The sequence below is a fragment of the Cucurbita pepo genome, chromosome LG02 (genome assembly GCF_002806865.2).
Source record: "Cucurbita pepo subsp. pepo cultivar mu-cu-16 chromosome LG02, ASM280686v2, whole genome shotgun sequence".
NCBI lineage: Eukaryota > Viridiplantae > Streptophyta > Magnoliopsida > Cucurbitales > Cucurbitaceae > Cucurbita > Cucurbita pepo.
The window spans coordinates 1,391,548-1,415,576 of record NC_036639.1 but is presented as its reverse complement, the minus strand read 5'-3'; the positions used below and the strand labels follow the sequence as shown (position 1 = coordinate 1,415,576).

The window sequence follows — 24,029 nt, the reverse complement described above, 5'->3', positions numbered from 1 at the left end:
TTCTAGAAGAAGCATTTTAAGATGGGGTTTGGCCAAATCATCAAATAACTCACTAGGCTGTGCAAAGAAGCTTCGAGGATATCCATATTCCTGCAATTTGTATCAAACAAATCTAGAACTTAATCCATGGGAAATAATCACATTCTGATGGGTGGGGAAGCCATTTTTTCTCTCTCTACTATCTTGAACAAGTTACAAGGAATTAAAAAGGAAACTACAGATAAAGGATACGTTGGGATGTGAATGGAGAGAGTTGTGTCCCGTTTGTCAATCCAGATCCAGAAATTTGCGTGTCTGAAACAACTGGCTGCCAATGATGAACCTCAATAAATTTCCAACGTCTTCGTGGGAATCTAGTGCAGTTTTGATCTGGTTCGACGGTAAAAAATGGAGCCAAGTCAATCTGGCATTTAACCTACCCATGAACCCATGTTCTGAGTCTTGACTGACGGGTTAAGTAAGAGATTTGCCAGCCCATTCCCGCTCGCGTCGCTTTTGTTTGGCTTGCATTTTGTTGAATTTTTCTTTCCCCTTCTCGAGAAGAGGGTCATGCACAACATAGTCATTTGGATCATCACTACGAGTCATGCGGTCCTGCATGATCATCCATGGTGAAAATTAAGCTTCAACACAAGTCACGGATATTCGGGTTTCAGTCAAAAATTTTCCAGTGAAATAAAATGTAAGTCCCAACAATTAAAACTATTTACTTTTTAGCAGGATACAAAGAAACAGATACCAAATTTATAACTGGATGGATACAATGAATTTATTTAGCAAACGACAATAAATATAGCATATACTTAGCTATCTCTTCACGGGCAAGGGTAAGTTATGGGCAGATTGTATATAGCATTCTTTTATAGGAGTATTATGCAATCTTTTTTCTATAGGAATATAGCGCAAAATTTTCAGTCCATCGAAGCGTTAATGTGTTGTGCGAAGTTGGCCTTCAGAACTTTTAAGCAGGTCAATAAATTCACAACTAGTTACCTTCCCAGGTTCTGGTGTGAACTTTAACCCAGCAGATTTCCAGTCTGACAACTCATCATTGCCACCCTCAGATTCGGCGCTTGAAGTTGTTGGTTTTCCAGAAATGGCTTTCTTAAAATTCGCAAGTTTGGCCAAAACCTATAAGCAACAAAAACACAGAGAAAAGTAAATGCTTAACTTGCTAATAAAGACTGAAGATGAATGTAAAAGGCGCGAATCCATGCATGAAATGATGCAAAAAGAAGTTCCTCAATTTGCAAAAAATCTTGAAGTCATTCCCAAATATGGCTTCATACCCAACCCAACAATGAGAAAAGAGAGATTTAAGATCCAATCTTAATAGCATAATAAAGTTAAGATTCATAATTTAGAATTTTAAATATTTCCTTTTCCTTGTGTCTGTGTAACATAAGCCAAACTAAACAATGAAATTAGAAGTGTTATCTGGACTTGTTATGAAGTGGGCTCCGAGTAAAAAAGACGAAGAACAAAAGCAAAAGCTAACATTATAAGTTTTAGTACATTACCATTTTCAGATAAAAAGATAAAGACGCTGCGTTATTTTAAAAAATCAAAACAACCTAGGTGCAGGGTGACAGATAGTCATCAGGATTCATAATTGTCATTGCCTAAGATCAAGTGAAGAGTTCTTGATCTCATTGCAGCATTATTTCAAACAACATGCAATTTCATTTTTCAAAACAAAAATACAATAGGAATTAAAACATGATAAGTATCGAAGATTAGAACATACTTCATCTTCACGTCCTTGCAGTCTCCTCTTCTTCAATTTTTGCAGCTGTCTCCCTCTTTCAGCTTCACCCAATAACTGCAAGTCCGAGTCAGCATTAGCCATTCGCTCCGCTCTTGCTTCAGATCCAATTCCTTTTTTCTTCATAGATAACTTCTCAACCTTTGGTTGCTCACGGTTAGTGTTCTCAGCACTGGACCTATTAAAAGACAATTGCAATACAGATGATCTAATTTATTCAAAACATCAAATGATGATGGTAATTATAATATGTAGATTCTTCAACCTCCATAAAATTATAAAAAATAAAGATTGTAATTAAGCTAGGATGACCCTACATATTAAGATTAAAGTCAATTATCAAGGTCTAAAACTTAAATTGTAAACAAGTACAGGCTTCAGTTGCAGCTTCTACGAGGAAGAATAAAAGATAAAATTGCAGAAACCATTCCTAAACTATAGTTTAGGGGTAATAGCTCTTGGACTTAAAAGGCAATTGTAGAAACTCGAACTTAACCATCTCCAGATCAATCACACCAGATCTTAAGAGAGTCCCGTCCGATCTCTGAACAGAATGAGTGAACTTAAAAGCCTTATGCAACCAATCTCAATGATATGAACTATATTGGCTATTAACACAACTCCCATGCCTTCTTTTGCAGATTAAACAGGATACAAGTACTCATGCATGGAGTAAAAATTGTGAAGGCATGAAGATACAAAAATTCCCCCTTACCAACTTCAACAAAAGTACATAAATAAAGATAAAAAAAAGATTGAAGCAAACATGAGTTCAAATTATTCTACCTTTGAGTAGATCCTTCATTATTCTTCGAGTCAGAAGTCCCTGCACATGAAATTCAGTACATCAAGTAATTTGCACTTGAGTAATAATTACTTTGGGCAGTCAGGTCTCAAAGCCCGAACTTAGATTTAGTAGACTCTACGAAAATATTGGTTGAGGAAAAGATAAATGGTAACAACGGTTTAATCATAATAACTTAGACCATCTATGCAAGGGTATCATCTTGCAAACATACTGTTCCATAAAATGTTTTCATTATGTGATGTGGAATGTGTGCACCCAAGCATCCACCTTTCATCTAAAGCTTAATGAACTGCCTGTTGTTCAGACTTTCTGACTTTGTCATCTACGTTTTCTTCCTTTTTATTAATACTGTGGATATATAACATTCTCCATGTTATTCCCTATCCCATTTCAATATTGACTGTAATCAATAAGCCGGGGAAAACCTAAGAAAAGGGGAACCCTATGAGATTTTTTTTTTTCTTTCAGATAAGCAATTATGTGGGTGTAGGGGATTGAACAAGCTTTTGGGATGGTAATAGGTACCTCGTCCACTTAGTTATGCTTAGATGGGCACCCAATGAAGTTATATATCCAATTCCAAGAGAAATAAAGAAAAGTTTGAGAAACACTTCCCCTTCTCCTCTGGCACCCAGTTAATGCAATTCTTCGCCATATGTCAAATTAAAAGTTGGACCAACATGAAACTAAACTGTTTAAGTAGCATCAGACATAGCATACGGAAACAGTGTGAAAGACTGAAAGATCATGGTTCCATATTGAAAACAATAAATTGCATAGAAGTACGCAAAGAATGTTTAAGTCACCATTTTTAGACTTGTGGTGAGATGGTGCATCTCCCAACTCTGTTCTTTTTCTTAATATCTGTTGACGCATTCGGGCATCAAAGTTAGCTTCATCATCATCACTGTCGCTGTATTGAGGGAGGTTAGAATTTTCAGCATCTGAATCTCTACGAGACTCTTGTTTCTTTGATGCTAAAGTTTCTCTAACAGATAGCTGCATCTCCCTTGTTCTTTTATTGTCCTGCACTCAAAAAGTTCATTATCTCATCAAAGAAAAAAAAAAAAAAAAGCTTATCATGTTCAGTCAGAACCCATCAAATAGTTTATATATGCTATCAATGATCATAGATTCACAACTAAGCTTTTGCAATAGCCGCAGCTTCAAAAGGGAATGTTACAAGAAAAGATTAATGACGCTGTTTCAGAAGAACAAATCTCGTATGGAAATCAAGGGGGAAACTGAAATGAAGCATTCAGATTTCAAAAGGTGATTACTAGAAAAATATTCAGATCAAGAGAGCAGTAAACTTATACAAACTCATTATTTCCCCAAAAAAGTTCCTTTTTTTTTTTTTTTTTTGGAAAATTGATAACAAATGTATTGAAAGTTGTTATTCTATTTTTGTTTATTTATTTACCAATTCACTGCTTGGAATCACGTCCTTCAGCAGACGTGGATCATCCAATACATCATGACTGCTCTTAATTTTTTTCTTCACAGCTGCCAGTTCTTTCTCGTCTTCTTCAGCTTCTTCTCCAAATGATAGTAAATTAAGTTTTCTACATTACATAAACATACAAAGCAACAGAGAAATCAGGGATAACCAATAGCGTGTATCTCAAAAGAGAATTCCAAATTGTATCAACTCTTACTTCACAGCTTTCTTCTTAATGTCCTTGTTGTCAGAATCAACAGTGGATGGGATCCCAGGCTTTGCAGGCGCTCTTGGAACGATATCGTCAAATGGATTCCATAATACCTTGAGATAAGATTTTTTCAGAAGAAAGTTAGCCCCTTAAAGATTCTTTTGGCGTAAAGTAGCTTATAACAAACATGAAAGTAGCATCAAAAGTAAAAAGTACTATGAAACTGCAACCTAGTTCAAAAATTGTATCATTTAATCCTACCTCGACTGATTTAATCTTGGGTGGATCCACAGGACGGTCATCCTTGTCAGTTTCAAACTCACCCAAACTTGTTAGATTATATATAGAATCCCCAGTGACCTAGAACAACATGAACTCCAGCATCACAATAGCAATCAAGATAAAATGCACGATAAGAATCATAGATACCTTTCCAAAAATAGTGTGCTTCTTGTCAAGGTCATCACATCGACTCAAGGTTATAAAAAACTGACTTCCATTTGAATGAGGTGACCCAGCATTTGCACATGCTACTAAGCCCCTGTGCTTGAATCTTAGCCGTGAGTGAAACTCATCTGGGAAAACACCCCCATAGATACTTTCACCACCTGCACTAAAACATAGAAAGCTAAGCAGAAAAACAATGATACATAAGCACGATTTCTCCAACACGGTAGAACTCTAGTTACACATTACAATTAGTAGTACCCTACAATATACAAACAAAGTATCTGGGAAAATATTGGTCGTAATGTTAGCAAGCAGTAAAACATAGTAGAGCATTAATAGATTAAAAATATTCGACATTCAAGATTAAATTCATGTCCCAATGGAAAAATTGAATGCCCTACAATATGATGTTCCCTCTTTCTTGTAGTTGCCTATTTTCCTAACCCCTCCTTCGGACAATGGAATAATTCTGTGCCCAATATCTTCCCCTCTACATGGTAGCCTAATATGCTTGATTAGCTCCTCCCTCCAGTCATCAATCATGGTGTTCACAAACACTTTCTTGTAGTTGCCTATTTTCCTACAATCGCTTATGACGGCATAGCCCGTAAATATGTGCTGCAAAGTAATAAAGCATTCTTGATAGCTTAAGAACGATATCCAAATTTCAATTTCTCTGAACTACAAAACATCATTGGAAAGGGAATGATACAAAGTAAACTTCGTCAACTACAAATTCACTGGAATTCGCCTAATTTCTCCGATACAAGAACCCTACGATTAACTTACTCCAACAAGCATCCACTTCGAGAATAATACAAAGCTTTACAAAACCCTAGCCAAATCATACAATCAGATAAAAGCAAGAGAGCAATGGACGGACCTGTGCCACTGCCGGTAGGATCGCCGCCCTGAACAATGAAGTCCTTGATGATCCGGTGAAAGATGGTACTATCGTAATAGCCTTCGAGACAGAGTTGAACGAAATTTCTGACGGCTTTTGGAGCTTCCTTAGGCCATAGCTCGATGTCGAGCGGCCCACACGTCGTATTCAATACGACCTTCCCCCTCGTCGGCGGCTCTAGCACGTAAACAGTCGACATTTCCACTCAATTTCCAGAACCCGCTCGCCGCTGCGCCGAAATTCTTTCGAGGAAGACGGAGGAGGGAGTCTGAAAACTTTTCCGAGCTCGAGCTTTCCAGTAAACGGCGTCGTCGTAATTTACTAATCGATCAGCGCGAATTTCATTTATATTTCATAAATATATACATATTAAATAGAAAATAAATTATTTCCATTATTTTATTTTTATCTACGCAAGTACAATATTAGAACTATTATGAGCAGTCGATACTGTTCCAAAAATTAGAACTGCGACGATTGTCAAATATCGTTAGAAATCATGACCCTCTATAATTGTAAGATATTATCTACTTCGAGTATAAGCTCTCGTGAATTTATTTTTTATTTTTCTAAAATATCTCGTAGTAAGGGAGACAGTATTCCTTGTTATGTGAACAAGACTAACCGCAATTATATGATATTATCCACTTTAAGTATAAAACTTTCATAATTTTGTTTGTGCTTCCCCAAAAAATCTCACATTTAGAAAATGATAATAGGTTTATAGTCAAATAATACTCTCTCCATTTGCGTGAGACCGTTTGGGGAGCCCAAAGCAAAATCATGAGAGCTTATGTTCAAAGTGGACAATATCATACCTTTGTGAAGAGTCGTGTTCGTATAACACTCCTTACTTCGTAGTAAAGGATATAGTATTATTTACTTATAAACCCATAACGACCCACGTCCACCGCTAGTAGATATTGTCCTCTTTGGGGGTTTTTCCTTTCGGACTTCCCCTCACGACTTTAAAACGCGTCTACTAGGTGAAATTATAAAGAGTGTTTCGTTCTCTCGTTGAGATATCACCCCTAATTACATCAATTCCAAGAAGATTGGGCCACAATCTCCATAAAAGGTGGATTATGTCGGGAGAAAGGTATTAGAAAAGAGGGAAGCTTTGGAGATTTTAGATTCCAAACTTTGCAAATCAACCCAATCTTTGACTTCGATTATTTCTCGGCCCATCCCTTTGCACCACCGAAAGCGCCACACATTTTAACCCACCACTTCACCTCTTTTCGTTTCTAAACGACGCCGTTCCAACCAAGAATGCAAATTTCTACCTCTTTGGGGCTCTGGGTTATGGCAGCGGCTCTGTTTCTACCGCCATCCGACGCCCAGCTGCCTGTGCCCTCCACCGGACAGCTTTGTATCAGCCAGTGCGTCACCTGCCCAGTAGTTTGCACCACGCCGACGCCGCGCTCTTACAACACTTACATTCCGCCGCCACCGCCGCCGCCTGCGTTTTATGGTGGCTATATGGGGCCGCCGCCGGCTTTAACGTCGTCGTATTTTCTCCGAGGGCCGCCGCCTCCGGTTGCGAATTATGTTTCGGGCGCACAACCGTCGGGGCAGATGCCGCAGACGGTGGGGCCACGCGATTATTCTTACCCTTACTACTACTTTTACAGTTCAAATTTGGGCTCCTCCTCTTCTCCTTCAACGTTCATTGTCTTGTTTGTGTGTTTTTTTCATGTTGTTTTCTGATGACGTCGATGAGTAGCTAGCTGACGTCATAATGCCATGATTTAATATGTATGTTCGATTAAAACATCCCATCTTTTGCTCTCGTTAATTTTAATGAAAAATTATCACATATGAATTTTCTGTCCTATAAATATAAATATTAATTCAAACTTAACTCAATTAATAAATATATAAATATATGTTCTCTAAAATAATAATAATAATAAAAATAGTGACATTTTTTAAATTCAAATAAGAGATTTTTATTAAGTGTGACTATTATTAAGATAAATAGTTAGTTTCTATTATAGTTTTTAACTCGAAATTATTTATAAAAATTTAAGAGACTAAATTTTATTTTTTAAAAAAATTAAAAATTTAACATTTTCTATATATATAAAAAGTTGATATACGAAAAAATCACATAAAATAATAATTGTAAATACAATCCATATTTCATACCTTAAACGTTTAGCCTAAAAAGCAAGTATATGTTATATTGACGAGAATACCCCTAAAGGAAGAAAGAAAATTTTTGGGGGAAAGTATGCCTCTCTCTCAGTCGTGCAAAATATTGAAGTCATTTCAGATCCAAATGGTGATGCGATAACCGGTTTCGTTAGCGCGCAGGGACGAAGCTCATCGGCTCTCCGGTGGATCTGTGAGCCTACGTGATTTTCCGAACACGAATTTCTAGATCAGGGCTGTTGTACCAGTCGCTACGGAGGTTCGGAAAATGGAGACCGAGAATGCTGAGGAGCTTGCATCGTCGACGGCTTCCACTCTTCTTCCCCTCGCCTCCGCCGCGCAGCAGCCATATGTGTCGGAGCTCCTTTCCTTCACGCTCGATCGGTTAAACAAGGCAATTTCTGAATATCTCTCACCTGTTGCGTGTTGCACTTGAAAATGGAGTGGCTAAATGCTTCTATCTAGTTCGGAGATGACAATGTCTTGATATTCTTCTGGTTATTCGATCGATGAGCTTGAAGCTTAAACGAAGTAATTCAGTGTCTACTCTGCAATTAGTGACATATCTCGTTCTTTTATAGGAACCGGAGCTTCTTCAGGTTGATGCCGAGCGAATTCGGAGGCAAATACAGGAGGTGGCAGTCGGCAACTACCGAGCTTTCATTGCTGCCGCCGATGCGTTGCTTGCAATTCGGGAGGAAGTATCTTCCATTGATAAGCATCTCGAATCTTTGGTAACTCCGAAGTTCTCTTGCGTTTCCTTCATCTGAGTGCATATGTTCATATTTTGAGGCCTTAATTCAGGGGACAAGTGCAGTTTTTTTATCGATTAATGTGCAGGCGATTGTTGCCATATGACTAATAATAGTTTGGAAATTAATCAACTGCAATGGACTTTGCATGGCAATCAAATGCTTCAATCAATATTAAGTTCACTGGTTTCGTAGATAGTATACAAAGTGGAATCACTCAGGTTGTTTGTTTGTTTATTTTTCCTGTTAAAAGATCGACTCTCTGACGTTCCATTTCCCATGCTTGCTTTACAATTATTCTTGCTGATATTGTCATCATTGTCATTACTATGATTATAACTTTTCATTTATTACTTCATTGTTATTGTTATTATTGTTATTTTTAGTGGTAGGAAAATAACTATCAAGATGAGGTAATGAAACCAATGGATCATTCTGTTCTTCAGTTTACATGGTTTGACGATTATTTAATATTGAGATATTAATTTCCTCTGTTATAGATATCTGAGATTCCAAATCTGACATCGGGTTGCACAGAGTTTATTGAATCTGCGGAACAGATTCTAGAGAAGAGGAAGATGAACCAGATATTGTTAACACATCACAGTACTCTGCTTGATTTACTTGAAATTCCTCAGCTTATGGACACGTATGTATTTGATTGCTTGACCTTCGCTCTAGAAATTTTACACTGTGTTAACCAATTATGTGATCTGATTAAATTGATGCATTTGTGCAATTTTATCAGATATATGATTATCCATACACATTTCGAACTTGTTCAAGAAAATACGCTACAGTGCAAGCTGCAATAAGCATATGTTTTTTTATTTATGTTACAGTGTAAGCTGAAAACATGTCACAGCACTTCCCTTTGCTGTCCTATGCTTTCTTTGAGGAGGAAGCAAAAGATTTCATTAATCTACGAAAATAATATGTTTTTTGAGCTATTGCTGGCACGTTCCTTTCCTTTTACTTCATACTGTCGTAAATAGTTCTGATATAAATTATTATTGATTTTTAAAATTTTTTTTATATCTACATTATAAATCTATTTTAGCCTAATAATAATACCCACCCTATAAACTTTATGGAGCTGATTTTGGTTGGGAAAATATTACCCTACACTTGTGATGAGTCAACATCCACTAGACATGGATTAATGTACCAACTGTTCTGTTATAATTTTCTTTAGTTAATTGCTACGGACATGATTGATTATAATTGTAAAATATAATGAAGAAATCATGTACTATAAATTTGAAGCCCGAGCTTGCTTTAGGAATTAATGATAGAATGAATTAAAACTTTATTTCATATTATTTCAGTGCTATATTTTTAGAAGATTATGAAAAAGGTTTTTGGTGATTCCATCCTTCTGCAGGTGTGTAAGAAATGGAAATTACGATGAAGCTCTTGACTTGGAAGCATTTGTTGCCAAACTTTCAACCATGCACCCGAAGTAAAATTACCTCCTGTTACTCTCCACACCAATTAATTTATTGTTTTGGAAACTAACTCTTTAACAAGCATTTTGATGGGACTCCGTTCTTTCTCATAGAATACCAGTTATTCAAGCCCTGGTGGCAGAAGTCAGGCAGACCACACAATCTCTTCTTTCTCAACTTCTCCAGAAACTTCGCTCAAATATTCAGGTATCTTGCATGGCTTATAGTGTTGCATTATGTGATAAAAGTCTTGACATGAATATAATAACTATGTCTTTAAAATGGCAGTTACCTGAATGCCTCCGCATCATTGGGTATTTACGTCGAATTGGAGTGTTTAGTGAATATGAAATGCGTTTGCAGGTAAAAGTCTCTCATTTGTTCTAAATCTACATCTTTTCTCATCTTGAAAATTTATAAGCATTGTGCTGTTTTAAATTTTGTTTTCTTTCCGATGGATTTAATTATATGGTATTGCATTTGCCTTCTTTCAGTTTTTAAGATGCCGAGAGGCATGGCTTACTGGAATTCTTGAAGATCTTGATCAGAGAAATGCTTATGAGTATTTGAAAGGAATGATTAATTGTCATAGGACACATCTTTTCGATGTTGTTAACCAATATCGAGCAATCTTTGCTGATGATACGTCAGGAAATGAAGAAAACTATGACAGTGGGCTTCTGTTTAGTTGGTCCATGCATCAGATTACTTCTCATCTAAAGACACTCAAAATAATGCTGCCAAAGATAACAGAAGGAGGATCCCTATCGAATATATTAGAACAGTGCATGGTAAAATGAATTCCTTTTGACCCATATTTGGTTGACTTATGGAGTTTTATTTATTTATCAACTTTGGGTTCTAGAATCTCAGGGCAGAGTAAGATTCAAAGTTGTCCTCCTTGCTCGTATTTCAAAGCCTAATTCCAAAGTTACGGAAATAATGTGCCCAAGATTCAAAGTTACCTGATCTAGTTAGTTTTATAATGTTTGCTTTAATTTTGAAAAATATCCTTCTATTTGGCCGAAAGCCCAAATTCTAATTGTAACCTCACTCTACTCTTTTTCTCCATTTGTGTGGGTCTGCGTGATGCTTGATTATATGCACGCAATGCCAGTTTCAATGTTATACAATGCGGCTCCAACCAAATGACTTGGATTCCCAGCTACTTAATTTATTTTTTATTTCTCTCTATCATTTGCAGTACTGTGCCATGGGGCTTGGCTGGGTCGGAATGGATTTTCGCGGTTTGCTTCCTCCACTTTTTGAAGAGTAAGGCAGTTATTTTATTTTGGTTTCTGTTTTATTCAATCGATGACAATAAAATGATTTCTTCATAATAATTTTATTTAATTACTCCTCAGGGCAGTTCTCAATCTATTTGCAAAAAATATGGGTACTGCAGTCGATAACTTTCAGGTAATTTCATCAGAAACATCCTTTCCTCTTGAGAAACTGAAACTCCCCCCAATTTAATTTTGCTACGAAAAGACGAGTGAGAGTCCCTTCACTGCAATCAAGTTCACTGTCATGTCTAATTGACCATGAAATGCTTATTGCCATTACAGTTAGTTCTGGATTCCCATCGTTGGGTTCCATTACCAGCAGTTGGTTTCACCGCAAGCAATATTGGCGAGGAAAGTCAGGAAGACGTGACTCCACCTTCGTATTTGATGGAACATCCACCTCTTGCTGTTTTTGTGAATGGTATGCGTATGTCAGATATTTGTTTTCCCCATAAAATTTTTCAAGCACATTGAACTAAAAAGAATATTAAAGAGGGTACATTGCAACTGTGCCTCGTTTTTGTAGCCTGATCCATGTTAGTATTAAAGGCTTTTAGCTGCGTGATGATAGATTCCTTTGAAGCTGGAAAAAAAATAGATGTGGTTTGCATACTTGTTTTTTTTTTTTTAAGAAATGCTAAGAATTTACTTCATAGTTTGATAGAACTAATTTATTAACCTGACTGTAGTGTCCACCTATGAGCTCAGAGTAAGAAACTTGTACTATAAGGTTATTTTGTTGCAATACAATCGGTCTGTTAATTGCATCTTCTTTTGGTGGTATTAGGTGTATCAGCAGCCTTAAACGAACTTCGCCATTGTGCCCCGTTGAGTTTGAAGCATGTGATAGCTCAGGAATTAATAAAAGGATTGCAGGCCGTTTCCGACTCTTTATTGAGATACAACACAACTCGGATGCTAAAAGATAACGAGTCTGGACTTTTTCTCCAGCTTTGCCGAGCATTTATCGAGGTGCTGTTTTGGTTTTTGCTTTGCCATTGCCATCTGCAACTTACTCTTCTACAAGAAACCTCTCTCATTTTGCTCCATCTTCTGCAGGTTGCTTATCCACATTGTGCCACATGTTTCGGTCGCTGTTATCCCGGCGGGGCAGTGCTTATATTAGACGCAAAGAATTTGTACGATGGCATCGGTCGCCTATTAACCGTCTCGTCCTCGAGAGACCTCCCAGCAACAGTCAGTAATGCCGAAGAGCAAGTTGTTGCAGAAAATGGTGACATGCCTGCGCTGGAAAATGGAGCTACACCGGATGCTGATAAGGACCAGAAAAGCCCCCCCTCGCACAGTAATGAAAAACAAAGCGAGGGTGAAGAAGCAGAACAGAGCAATTAAATCCAGTAACCGATACTTGATTTTGTAGCCTTCCATTAATTTTTTGGGGTCTAATTCTTTTAAACCTTCGTTTGTAATTATTCTCTAGGAAGAGTGCATCAAATTTTCAGCTAAAGTTACGGTTATTACATTCAGTGTATGATAGAGGAAACATGGAGAGTTCAATGAAAATATTTTAGTTCCAAAAGAGAAAATCGGACTAGTCAGGTGCACCGCATAAAAATATAATATCTTAACCAATTGATGTATTTGTCGATTTAAAAACCATTTTTAGTCTTTATAAAATAATAGTTAATAAAAATATATTTGATAAACAAAATTTTAGAACTCTGTTTCCTCAGGCTGAAACTATTTTTGAAACATTCAAGTTGGCATTTCTTCGAAAATTTATGGTCAGCAACCAGCAATACGGTGCGTTTTGATGCTTCCTTCCCGCTTGGGCTAGTTGACAGTTAAGAAGCCACCAAAACGCTGCGTTTTCGATTCAAAACCCTCTCCAAAAACCCTGATTCAGCTCCGTGGCCCATATTGGCGGCAAAGCTGTTGTTGCTTAAACAGACTCTGCAACTCTTCCCCTTCCAGTTCTTCGATCTGAAGCTCAACAGGTTGACATAAATATTCTGTTTATTGTAGATTCTGTGTGAAGTTGTATATCATCCATTTGTTCATTATCGCTATCTCCTTTGAATGATTCTCAATGTTGTGGCCTTTTCATCTTTGCCTGTGTCGTTCTTTCTCGAATGGAATACTCACTCGATGCTCACATTGTTATAATTGGAAAGGTTAGCTCAAGATTCCATGCTAGTTATTTTGAGAGGAATTTTGCATTGAGTTTCCTTTTCTTTTCCTCGGAATTAATAGTAATGTACAGATGATTTCGTGTTCTTGGAATGTGCGATGATTGCGTTATGTTGAAGCTATAAAAAGATTTGTGTTCTGGATTTTTCTTCTTCATGTAGCTTTGTGGGAGAAGATAGCTTCAAATGTACAACAGCCTGTGGAGCTACCACCTGCAATTTAGAAGATTCAGATATACTCTTCCTCCAATAATGGAGTTTTCTTTCTTTCTTTTTTTTTTTTTTCAATCGCGAGTATTCTAACATATCATGCCAAAGAACATACTGAGTTCATATTCTTGAATGAGATTCAGATGCTCACATATCTCATTCTTGCAGAGAAGTTTGAAAGAGACGCTAAGAAGTACTGGGATATCTTTTACAAAAAGCATCAACACAGAGTAAGTTTCTACTTTGGCTAGAATCTTTCCTCAACTAGATAACTCAACTACTTATCTGTAATAACCCAAGCCTACCGCTAGTAGATAGTGTCCATTTTGGCCCGTTACGTATCACCGTCCGCCTCACGATTTTAAAATGGACCTTGGGCTGTTACAAATGGTATCGGAGCGAGACACTGGGTGTGTCACGCTGGCCCCCAAGAAGGTGGATTGTGAGATCCCACGTCGGTTGAATAGGAGAATAAAACATTCTTTATAGAGGCGTGGAAACCTCACCCTAGTGGACACGTTTTAAAAACCTCGAGAGAAAATTCTTGAAGAAAAAAATTTAAAGTGGACAATATGTGCTAGGAATGGGGTTGACTGTTACATGATCACCAATTTTGAACTCTATGCCTCAACTACTGTGTAAGAGTAGCAGCATATTTTGTCAATTGACTTGTGGTGTCTGGAATATTTGTTTGAGTATTGAAAAGTTCAATCGCATTTTGATCGTTTTCTATTCCTATGCTTAGTTGTAACATTTAAAAAAGAAAATTTAGTTATAATACGCTATGCTTAGTTGTAACATTTAAAATGGGGCAATATTTTGCTAACATTATTAACATTATTTATAAGAAACCTCTCTCTAGTAGACGCGCTTTGAAAGTGTGAGGCTGACAGCGATACATAACAGGTCAAAGCAAACAATATCTACTCGCGATGGGCTTGAGCTATTACATTTCTATTGAAAAATGTGGCTCAAGTTGGCAAAAGGATTGGTTTGCTTAATGCAGACACATAAAAGACTTCAATGAGAGCCATGTTGCTGCCTTTGTTTGTGATCTTACTGCTGATAACTTGAGAAACCACATTACTCCATCATCGATTCATGGTAGTTTACTGAAGATTTCTTAGTCACAGCCTGAATTTAAAGTATTCTCGTTATTAAACTAGATTAGTATGTTGATAAACTATTCTTGATCAAACAGGTTTTTATTGTGTATGCAGTTTCCACAGAGAAGATGTCCCAGGTGTGGCATAATCTAGCACTCATTGAGTTCCTACTTTTTTCATAGGTATTGCTATGAACGGATTTGTTCTACGCACATGGTGACTTTGCTTGTTAGGAACCACGAATCTTCACAATGGTATGATATTGTCCACTTTGAGCATAAGCTCTCGTGGCTTTGCTTTTGATTTCCCCAAAAGGCTTCATACCAATGGAGATAGTGTTCTTTGCTTATAAACTCAACGTGAGACTATTCCTATCAATAATACACATTATGTCTCTTTGATCTCTTTTCTCTGCTTGTGCTATTCTGCTTTTGTTCAACTCATGTCTAATTGACTCATCTCATCGTATGATATCTGAAGGACCTCTGAGATGTTTTAATTATTTGATACTTCAACGTTTATATTATCATTTCCCTCTGTTTTTGCCGGTCTTCATATAAGATTCTTATGTTCCTTCCCCTTAGGCTTCTACTGCAAAAGAGTTGTTCTAGATCTCGTCTAGTAAGGATACAGAATGTGCATCGATTCTTTGCCACGTCCTGCGTCAAGTCGATGAGCCAACGATCGTTTCAGCTGCTAAACGATTCGGTTTTATCCCAAATCAATGTGAGTTCTTGGTTCACTGATAGATACTAGGATATCCCCAGTACTGCTTTGAATATTATGTATTTTCATAATTCATATCAGCTTTCCTTTTAATATATGTCAAGGGGCGTAGAATCATTATGTGAATTCCTTTTAATACTGGAAGGTTTTGAGTTGATATTTAAGCTTTGTTTAAGATGGTAGAGCATTTATTTGTACAAAGGGAAATGGACGTGTAATTTATGAAATACCCTGTGTTTGTGGACTGTATATGATTCTCTTAGATGCATCATTAGCTTCTGAACATCCTAACTATACTCGGTCACGAATGTCGTTCAGTTTCGTTTAATAACTATTTAGTTTTTTAAAATTATACCTATAGATTTTCATATTTTATTATCTACTTGTCACAATCACACTTTTGATGACAGCGGACTTGCGATTGTGTGACACTTACTTTCCAGAAACAAGTGAGCTAAGTCAATTCGTTCTTGCGTTGCTTACGACCAAACAACGTATGCTTGAGTCTCTGGTCCCGATTTAAGAATAAAGTTTTAGAAAACAAGGAGCAGAGAGATTTCCAAAGAGAGTTTTGAAAGATTGAAATTAGTGTTATATGTGATGTAAGTAAAAAGACAACATGAATGGCTTATAACATATGATTATCAAACTGAACCTTAATTATTGCATCAGTCCATTCTTCTTCCGATCACGTTTCTTCGGTTTTTTTTCTTGGATAGCTTCCTCTACGAGACGTATGAATCTCGTCGGCTTCCTTCTTTTTTTGAAACAAAATTATAACTTTTGATAATGAAAACATTTGTATAGCAAAAATTTTAAACATTTTTTTGAAGTCATAATCTAATAATTACAATAAAACTTACAAACCCAAGAACAAAAACCAAAACCCAATTTAAAAAAACCCCAAAATTTTCATTTGAAAAACAAGCTGACAACAATGTTACTATATTAAAGTGGAACATTGAAGAACAAAAACATGGTTTAAAAGAAGAAATTGTCGATGAACTTGTAAGTAAAACCAATACCAAATATAAGTAAAGGGTTCTTATTTGCAATAAACCACAAGCAACATGGTAGATATCAAATTCTCTTTTGAATATATACTGAGTTAGCATGGCATTGGACAACTTATAGAACAGATGTTCTTCAAGTAACATCATAGATATCAATTTTTGAGCATCATTAGCGTAGAATAAGTTCTCCTCGAGTATCTATTCTGAAACAAACAAGCACCAAAAGCTATATGCATCCAAATTCCAAAGCTCCCCTATTTAGAAACATCCATAGAGATTGAAAATGGATCAAACAATCAATCAATTTATGTGATCTCTTAGAACATTACACCCACAAATCCAAAGAAGAATTCAAAGAATTCTCCACTTTCTCCTTTAATTAAAGTGCTTTAATTACACTCAATAACACACAAATTAAATAAGAACCAAAGAAAAAAGATCAAATCAAAGAAACCCAACAGGATTTTACCACAAACAAAGCAAAAAAGCTCAGATCTTTAGGTAACCCACATGGTAATTTTGCTGAGAAATGTTTCATTTTCACTTGGACAAGACAAAAAAGCTGTCAGTATAAACAAAAAAGATCAAAACTTTAGGTAACCCACATGGTAAAAAACATGAATTCAGTAAAAAAAATAACAATAAAAGAAGAGAGAGGGGACATGGTGGGGTGACAGATAGAGAGTAAGCACAGAAAGCTTCAAGCATGAACCCTAAGATGCAAGAAAGTACCTTATGTGCTCACTCTCTTCTGTCACCTCCTCCTCCTCCATCTTACCCTAAACTTCAATTCTCAACATATTTCTTCTTCACCTCATCTCCAATGGACATAAGACACAAACCCCAACAGCTGTCCCACAAAATTGGAACAAATTGAGGTCTGTGGGTGAGCTGTTGTGTGAGGAGGGGGAAGCATTGTGGGTTTATATAGAGTTCAAAAACGAGATTTTTTTAATAAAAAAAAGAGACTATATCACTCGAGAACTCCATCCATTTAGATTACCTAACCTAAACTATAAAAGTCCAAGCCCACTGTTAGCTCCACGATTTTAAAACGCGTCTGTTAGAGAGATTTTTACACGCTTATGGAATGTTTTGTTCTCGTCTCTAACTGATGTGGGATCTCACGGTTGGATTGAAAATTTATGTTCATTTACGAGTTGACTTTTTTTTTGTTGGGTCGATGCTACCCACGTGAAAATATTGGTTAATTAAAGTGACACCAATTATATGATTATTTGGGTAATTAAATGATGCCCATTACATGAGATAATTGAGATTAATTAGGGGATTAAAGTGAGTATTAAAGAAGATTAAGAAAATAAAAAGGAAGCTACGATGAATGGGCCAATAAGATTTGAACAGAAGGGCGCCAAGGCTCTAAAGCAACTTAATTAAAATATTTAACCTAATCATCATAGAATCCTTGACTAATTTTTATTTTTTCACCATCATTAATTTTTGTATTAATTAACATAAACATCAAATTAAAATAACAAAAAATGGGTTTATTTTATTTTATTATTATTATTATTATTTTATTTTTTTCTAAAATGGAGAGACAAATTTAATGATTTTTTTTTTACCCAAAAGGGAAGGTGTTTGTCAACTTTTCATGGAAGCTTTCCCTTTTGGGATAGTGGAAGATGAGAGAATGCATGCTATGGGACACATATGATTATTCTTCCCCATCATCCATCAAAATATATATATATATATATATCTTTTTACTAATTTTTTAAGTGAGAGACTAATAATGGTGGCAACTGGCAAGACTCTAAAGCTGATACATCTTTTCGAGCTTAGCTTTAATCAAGTCTCTATCTTTTAAAAGTTCTTAATTTGACTCGTTTGAGCTTAGTTTCAAATTTATAACGAGTTTGATCAATCCACTGCTCGCAGATATTGTGCGGTTTAGTTTATTACGTGTCGTCGTCAGTCTCACAGTTTTAAAACGTATCTACTAGGAAGAAAATTCCATGCCTTTATAAAAAAATATTTCGTTTGTCTCTCAAATCGGTGTGAGATCTCACAATCAGATCAACCGAGTTGACGAGTTGGTTTTTGGGTAAGAATAAGGAAACCCCACTTTTAAGGGAGGAATTGAATAAGATAGGATGACTATAACGACCCAAATCCATCGCTAGCTAGCAGATATTGTCTTTTTTGAGCTTTCCCTTTCAAGCTTTCCCTCTAGGCTTTAAAATGAGTTTCCTAGGAAAGGTTTCCACACCCTTATGAAAGGTGGTTTGTTCTCCCGACATCTCAATTGGCAAAGCTAGCCAATAAGTGGCAAAGCTAGCCAATAAGGGGAAGGCATCTTGTGGGGTTAATGGTAACCCTAATTGGAGGCAGAGTTAGCATTTATATATATATATATATATATGAATGGGCGCATGCACTTTCGGCCATAGGCGGCCATGCGAGTCCAGGACAGAACGTGGGGGGCCGATGGGCGATGGGCGGTGGGCGGTGGGCGGTGGGCGATGGCCAATGGGCGATGTCCAAAGGCAAAGGCAAAGGCAAGGGCATTAGAATGGATGATGAGGAGGAGGGGCATATGAGTTATTGGGTTCTTTTGTTTGTTTAGAATCATTGTATCAGTGGTCCTAAGACGTTCCATTTTGTATGGTTGGGGTTCATTTTCTCCATTTCTCAACAATGGAGAATTTCATTCTCTACAACATCATCACAATCTTAGCTTACCTTCCCTCCTTTTTTAGATACTTGAATAAATTATCTAACTTTATATTCTATCTTACGCATTTTAAATAAAGGCTCGAGTTTTTATATACTAGATACCCTTTGGCTCTAGGGTTACGTCTAATTATACTCCTATCGTTTCAAACTTTAATACCCATTATTCGAAATCTTCAAATAAAATATCGTCTTGTGTGATATCACCCTACTTGGTCTAGCTTTGATACCATTTTTAATAGCCCAAGTCCTCCCTAAACAAATATTATCCGCTTTGGCCTGTTACGTATCGTCGTCAGTCTCACGGTTTTAAAACACGTTTGTTAGAGAGAAATTTTCACACCCTTGCAAGGAATTCTTCGTTTTCCCTCTCCACCGATGTGGATCTCCTGGGGTTCAATATTATATTTGTTTGAGAAGAGAATTTGTGATGCTCAAGTAAATGAGGGGTACATGAGTGGATCGATACGACGTCTGAATGAGAAATTCTATACCAATAAAGTGCATTTTTCTTTTCGATAATTTAATCATAAAGTTTCAAAGTTAACTGTGATATTCTATAAATATGAGTCAGAACAAAGTAGGCTGAAATGACTCTAATCGATACGTAGAGATAATAGTCTTCCCTCTCGAAGCATTGTCATATTAGAGCATATGGAAGAATTTTATAGTGTCTAATTTCCATCCCATTTCTCATCCACGAAATAATATTATTATTTCTATTATTATTATTATTTTTTTTTTTTATCAAATCAGGTAAAAATAATAATAAAAGGAGAAAAAAAAATCCTCTAATTTTCATTCCCTTCTCTTTATGTAAAGATGTCCAAACCAAATGGGCCATAAAATGGGCCCTGAAACAAATAGAAATGGGCCCTGAAACAAAATGGGCGCTTGAAGTGGGCTTCACTTCCATATTAGAAATGGGCCTGAAACAAATAGAATTAGGCCCAATTTTGCCCAAACCAATGGGCCTCGCGTCCATATTAGAAATGGGCCCTCAATTCCATGTCAATTTTTCTACTCAAATTGTAATTTAGATTAAATGACGCTATTCATAATTCAACTAATTAAAGATGAAAAAGAGTTGAAAAATAGAGACACAAAAAAAGTAAAAAAAATAAAAAGGCCACATCAGCCAGTAACCGGTTGACACGTAGCTGCCAAAGGACTGGAGGGGCATCTGATCCGCACGTGATTAGCCCACCGGCTTTCATGGGGTCGTGGCCTGGTTTAGTGAGAAATGAACAAGGCAAAAAGAACAAATTTTTGTCGTTGGATGCTAAGCTTTGACGTAAATCTCAGTTCATCCTCAAACCTTGCCGTACCCTTTTCGATCTCTTTGATTTCTTCTTCCCAATTTCCTTTTATTTTCTTCTTTTTTGTTTCGATTATCGGCCTTTCGGGAACCAGATGTGGGAGCCGATTTGTTTAACTTTGGCGGCCGCCGCTGGCAACAACATCGGCAAGGTACTGCAGAAGAAAGGCACCGTCATTCTTCCTCCCCTCTCTTTCAAGCTCAAGGTTCGGTATCCCCTTTTCTTTTCAATTTTGTTTGTCCATGTCAGTGATCGTTGTGATTTTCTTGACATTTCCTTCTAGGTCATTTAATTTCATGCGATTCGTTTGTTCTCTTCTTCTCCCTTCAACTGCCATGGCTAATTGTATTGTGTTTCATTGATGTTCATCTTCTTTGATTTTCAATATGTCTTCACTGTTGAATTTCATTAGGGATTTGTGCTGTCGAGATGATTATAAACAATCCTTGAATGAGTTGATGAATTCCCTCTGATTGACTGTGTTATATAGGTGATTAGGGCTTATGCTTTTAACAGAGCTTGGATCATAGGTTTTCTGATGGATATATTTGGAGCCGTGCTAATGCTGAGAGCGCTATCCCTCGCCCCTGTAAGTCCTTTATTCAGCTACTTCACCCTTTCCTTTTCAGTTGTTTGATCGGTATTGCATCATTAATTCTTCAAGTTATTGGGCGCGTATGTTGTTTTTTCTAAGATCTAAATGAACTAGGGTTAGTGTATATTATCTCTCACTGAAATCCCTGGCAATTTAAATGTTTCATCTGTAATTTGATGTTGCAAAACTGGTTCACAGATTGCTTTTTTCCCCAAGATTCATACCTCATAGGAAAATTTATACTCTTCTGTCAGTGAATCTTGAGCTGATTTTCTTCTTCGTAATCTGCTCGTCCTTTCTAATGACTGTCTTTCAGGTATCTATTATTCAACCAGTTTCTGGATGTGGGCTTGCCATCCTCTCTATATTTTCACATTTTTATCTGAAAGAAATAATGAATATCGTCGATTGGATGGGGATTACGCTTGCTGGCATTGGCACCATAGGTAATGTAAGTTCATATTTGTGTCTTTAATCTAATCGTCGTTTTAATCATTTTTGCCCTTGCATTTCTGTAAATGTTCATTTGGTGTATCTCAGGTTTGCTTCTGCCTTTATATGTATCTTTATGTTCCTTCCTAGTACTGTAATTAATTTAGTTCTATTGTAGGGGTTGGTGCTGGAGGCGAGGAGCAAAAGGCCTCTGAGATATCAATTTTCCGCTTACCATGGCTAGCATTCTTCATTACCATCTTGTTTGTAGGTATCTTATATTATCATCACCTGATGTTTTGTAGAAATCTCTAGATAGGGCTGTTTGAGTTAGTGGTTTTATGGCCTTGCTTGCAAAAACAATATAACATTCTAATAATTTGTAAATTGAGCTGCAAACGGTGAAATTGCTAATATCTCGATGTGATTGGATACATCTATATTTTAACAGGTTCTTCTTAATGGATGGCTTCATTTCTACAAACGTCAAAGGAGAGAACAAGAGTTGGTAAATTCATTGCTTTTATGTTGATCTTTCGCTGGCCTTATTGTCCTCCTAAAAGAATAATGTCATAAGCATATCTGTGTCTATTGCAGATGGAATTTGAAGTTGTTGAAGAAATAATATATGGTTTGGAATCAGGCATTTTGTTCGGGTACTACTTTGGCTTGCACTCCTCGACTTTATTAGATTACATATCCTGCAATTATTTAGGTTGAGGATGAATATTAGGGTTTAGAATTTTGCTTCACTGTGAGGAATTCTGGCTCCTGTCTGGTTTCTAGCATATCCTAGTTTGTTTCATTTTGACAAGAAAATGAAAAATGAATTTTGAATTTTGAATAGCTCTATCATTATTATGGTTGTTTGCGTACTCTCCAAGTGTCCACGATTTTCGATACCTGGAGAACTATTGCTATACGACGTTTTGAAAGGGAAACAGCCAATGAACATTTTAGTTTCATGGCAGCAGAATGACACGATTAAAACGTGCAATTGCAGGATGGCATCTGTAATATCGAAGACTGGATTCTTATTCTTGGAGCAGGGCTTCCACGAAATATTAGTTCCTATATGCATCCTTATAAGTATTTGTTGCAGTGCTACAGGATTTTACTATCAGGTAGCTTGAAATGCTTGGTAAATTGACTTCTTTACAAGTTCTTCAAATTCATATTAACTATGTCTTTTCTTTAGTAGACTCGAGGACTAAAACATGGGAGGGCCATTGTAGTATCTACATGTGCTGCTGTGGCGTCTATTATTACTGGTGTTGTTGCTGGTATGCTTGCTTTGGGTGAAGAATTGCCATCGTCGCCAACCGCTCGGCTTTTCCTTCTGCTTGGATGGTAAACTAGAAATTTATATCTGTTCTGTGCTCTATGCATTCCCACATCAGTACCTTGGCTTAATAAGGAAAATTTACAAATGCTTTCCAAGTATGTGATAAATGAAGGCATAATTCCTTATCATTTTCAAAGGGTGATTATGTGATGGGATTAGAATTTTGGTTCGTATGGTGTATGTCATATGCATGTGTTACTTAAAGAACAGTTACTTTGTACAGGCTGCTAATCATCGTAGGAGTTATTCTGCTTGTGAGTTCGTCACGACTGATCCGACGTCTTACGTGGCTGTACCGTCGTTTCAAGCAAAGTGGCACCGATAGGAACTTTGGGCATAGATCTGGATCATCTGTCCGTATAAGAGATTCAAGTCCAAGTGCTATCATTCAGACAACCACGTTACAAAATTTGCTATCTTCGAAAGCGAAGGCCGACTCTTGAAGAACATGGAGACGGTTGATGTATAGATACTAATGTGGGAGATCAGGTATGAACATATGCTGATCTGGGTTGGAATCTGGCAATGCTCTTCACTTTCTGGTGGTGGGTGTATTTAGAGTATATCTTCTTTTCTTAGGTTCCACATTTTGTGAAATCCCCTTTGGTTGTTTCAATGTTTAAGAATAATTCTTAATATCCAATTACTCCACTGTTCATGTTCATGTTCATGTCATGAGTTGAAGGACTTTTTGAATTGAATCTTATTGTTTGGATCTCTAAAAGCTTCAAAATTTGAAGTTGGTGTCCATTTAATTTCATTAGGATTCTTGCTTTCATTACCCTTCGAATTTTCTTTAGACCCTTTGAATTTTCTTGGCGTGTGAAAAGACAAATTTACCATTTTTTTACTTAAATTTGGAGGTGGGTCCAAATTTGAAAAAAACAAGCTTCTTCCCTCTCATCCGGTTCTTCACGTTTGTTTGTTTGTTTTTTTATTCGGAAATGAAGCATCCCGGTTAGGGGATACATAAACGAGGACATCGAGAAACAACGATATGATGTTCTTGCTCTTTAGTTTAGGTGTGAATGGACCGAGGGAACTAGCTTGTGCCTTTTTTCATAGATCAGAAAATGATCCGGAGTCGAGGCTAGCGTTCTGTCTTTTTGTTTGATCTTGATTCTAATCGAGTTTAGACTAGAAAAAAGACAAGAATCCGTTTGAATTTTACTCTTTCTTTTCTTTCTTTTCTTTTCTTTTTTTTTTTTTTTTTT

At 36.7% G+C, this 24,029-nt stretch overlaps 4 protein-coding genes and 1 long non-coding RNA gene across 10 annotated transcripts; 4 read left to right on the top strand and 1 right to left on the bottom strand.

Moving 5' to 3' along the window:
* Window positions 1-58: 58 nt before the first annotated feature.
* Window positions 59-5,920, bottom strand: LOC111788163 (peptidyl-prolyl cis-trans isomerase CYP57). Of its 2 annotated transcripts, XM_023668412.1 has the most exons (11): window positions 5,559-5,920; window positions 4,655-4,833; window positions 4,487-4,585; window positions 4,232-4,338; window positions 3,997-4,138; window positions 3,380-3,599; window positions 2,552-2,591; window positions 1,748-1,943; window positions 994-1,131; window positions 420-594; window positions 59-307 (listed from the first exon to the last, which is right to left on the bottom strand). In XM_023668412.1, the coding sequence occupies exons 1-10, from the start codon at window positions 5,776-5,778 to the stop codon at window positions 454-456; spliced, it is 1,482 nt and encodes a 493-aa protein (XP_023524180.1). In that variant the 5' UTR covers window positions 5,779-5,920; the 3' UTR covers window positions 59-307; window positions 420-453. The 2 variants fall into 2 exon arrangements, with proteins under 2 accessions (XP_023524180.1, XP_023524179.1); XM_023668411.1 differs by having other exon boundaries at window positions 59-594.
* Window positions 5,921-6,884: 964 nt separating this feature from the next.
* On the top strand, window positions 6,885-7,289 carry LOC111787615 (leucine-rich repeat extensin-like protein 2). Its single transcript, XM_023667634.1, has one exon. It carries the CDS (start codon window positions 6,885-6,887, stop codon window positions 7,287-7,289), a length of 405 nt encoding a protein of 134 aa, XP_023523402.1.
* Window positions 7,290-8,004: 715 nt separating this feature from the next.
* LOC111788142 (conserved oligomeric Golgi complex subunit 8-like) lies at window positions 8,005-12,769 on the top strand. Its single transcript, XM_023668366.1, has 12 exons — window positions 8,005-8,130; window positions 8,318-8,470; window positions 8,989-9,137; window positions 9,873-9,950; window positions 10,050-10,143; window positions 10,225-10,299; window positions 10,431-10,727; window positions 11,141-11,208; window positions 11,301-11,355; window positions 11,505-11,643; window positions 12,010-12,194; window positions 12,282-12,769. Exons 1-12 carry the CDS (start codon window positions 8,005-8,007, stop codon window positions 12,573-12,575), a joined length of 1,713 nt encoding a protein of 570 aa, XP_023524134.1. The 3' UTR covers window positions 12,576-12,769.
* Window positions 12,770-12,975: 206 nt separating this feature from the next.
* On the top strand, window positions 12,976-15,908 carry LOC111788357. 5 transcript variants are annotated; one of them, XR_002814154.1, is made up of 6 exons: window positions 12,976-13,180; window positions 13,535-13,812; window positions 14,489-14,686; window positions 14,803-14,870; window positions 15,273-15,414; window positions 15,825-15,908. It is a non-coding gene; the product is annotated as an uncharacterized LOC111788357 (long non-coding RNA). The 5 variants fall into 5 exon arrangements; XR_002814152.1 differs by lacking the exon at window positions 15,825-15,908 and having other exon boundaries at window positions 15,273-15,568; XR_002814155.1 differs by lacking the exon at window positions 15,825-15,908 and having other exon boundaries at window positions 14,784-14,870; window positions 15,273-15,568.
* Window positions 15,909-20,356: 4,448 nt separating this feature from the next.
* Window positions 20,357-23,554, top strand: LOC111788226 (probable magnesium transporter NIPA9). Its single transcript, XM_023668507.1, has 9 exons — window positions 20,357-20,648; window positions 20,934-21,032; window positions 21,355-21,484; window positions 21,649-21,737; window positions 21,922-21,978; window positions 22,068-22,126; window positions 22,474-22,594; window positions 22,672-22,820; window positions 23,039-23,554. Exons 1-9 carry the CDS (start codon window positions 20,538-20,540, stop codon window positions 23,256-23,258), a joined length of 1,035 nt encoding a protein of 344 aa, XP_023524275.1. The 5' UTR covers window positions 20,357-20,537; the 3' UTR covers window positions 23,259-23,554.
* The last annotated feature ends 475 nt before the right edge of the window (window positions 23,555-24,029 follow it).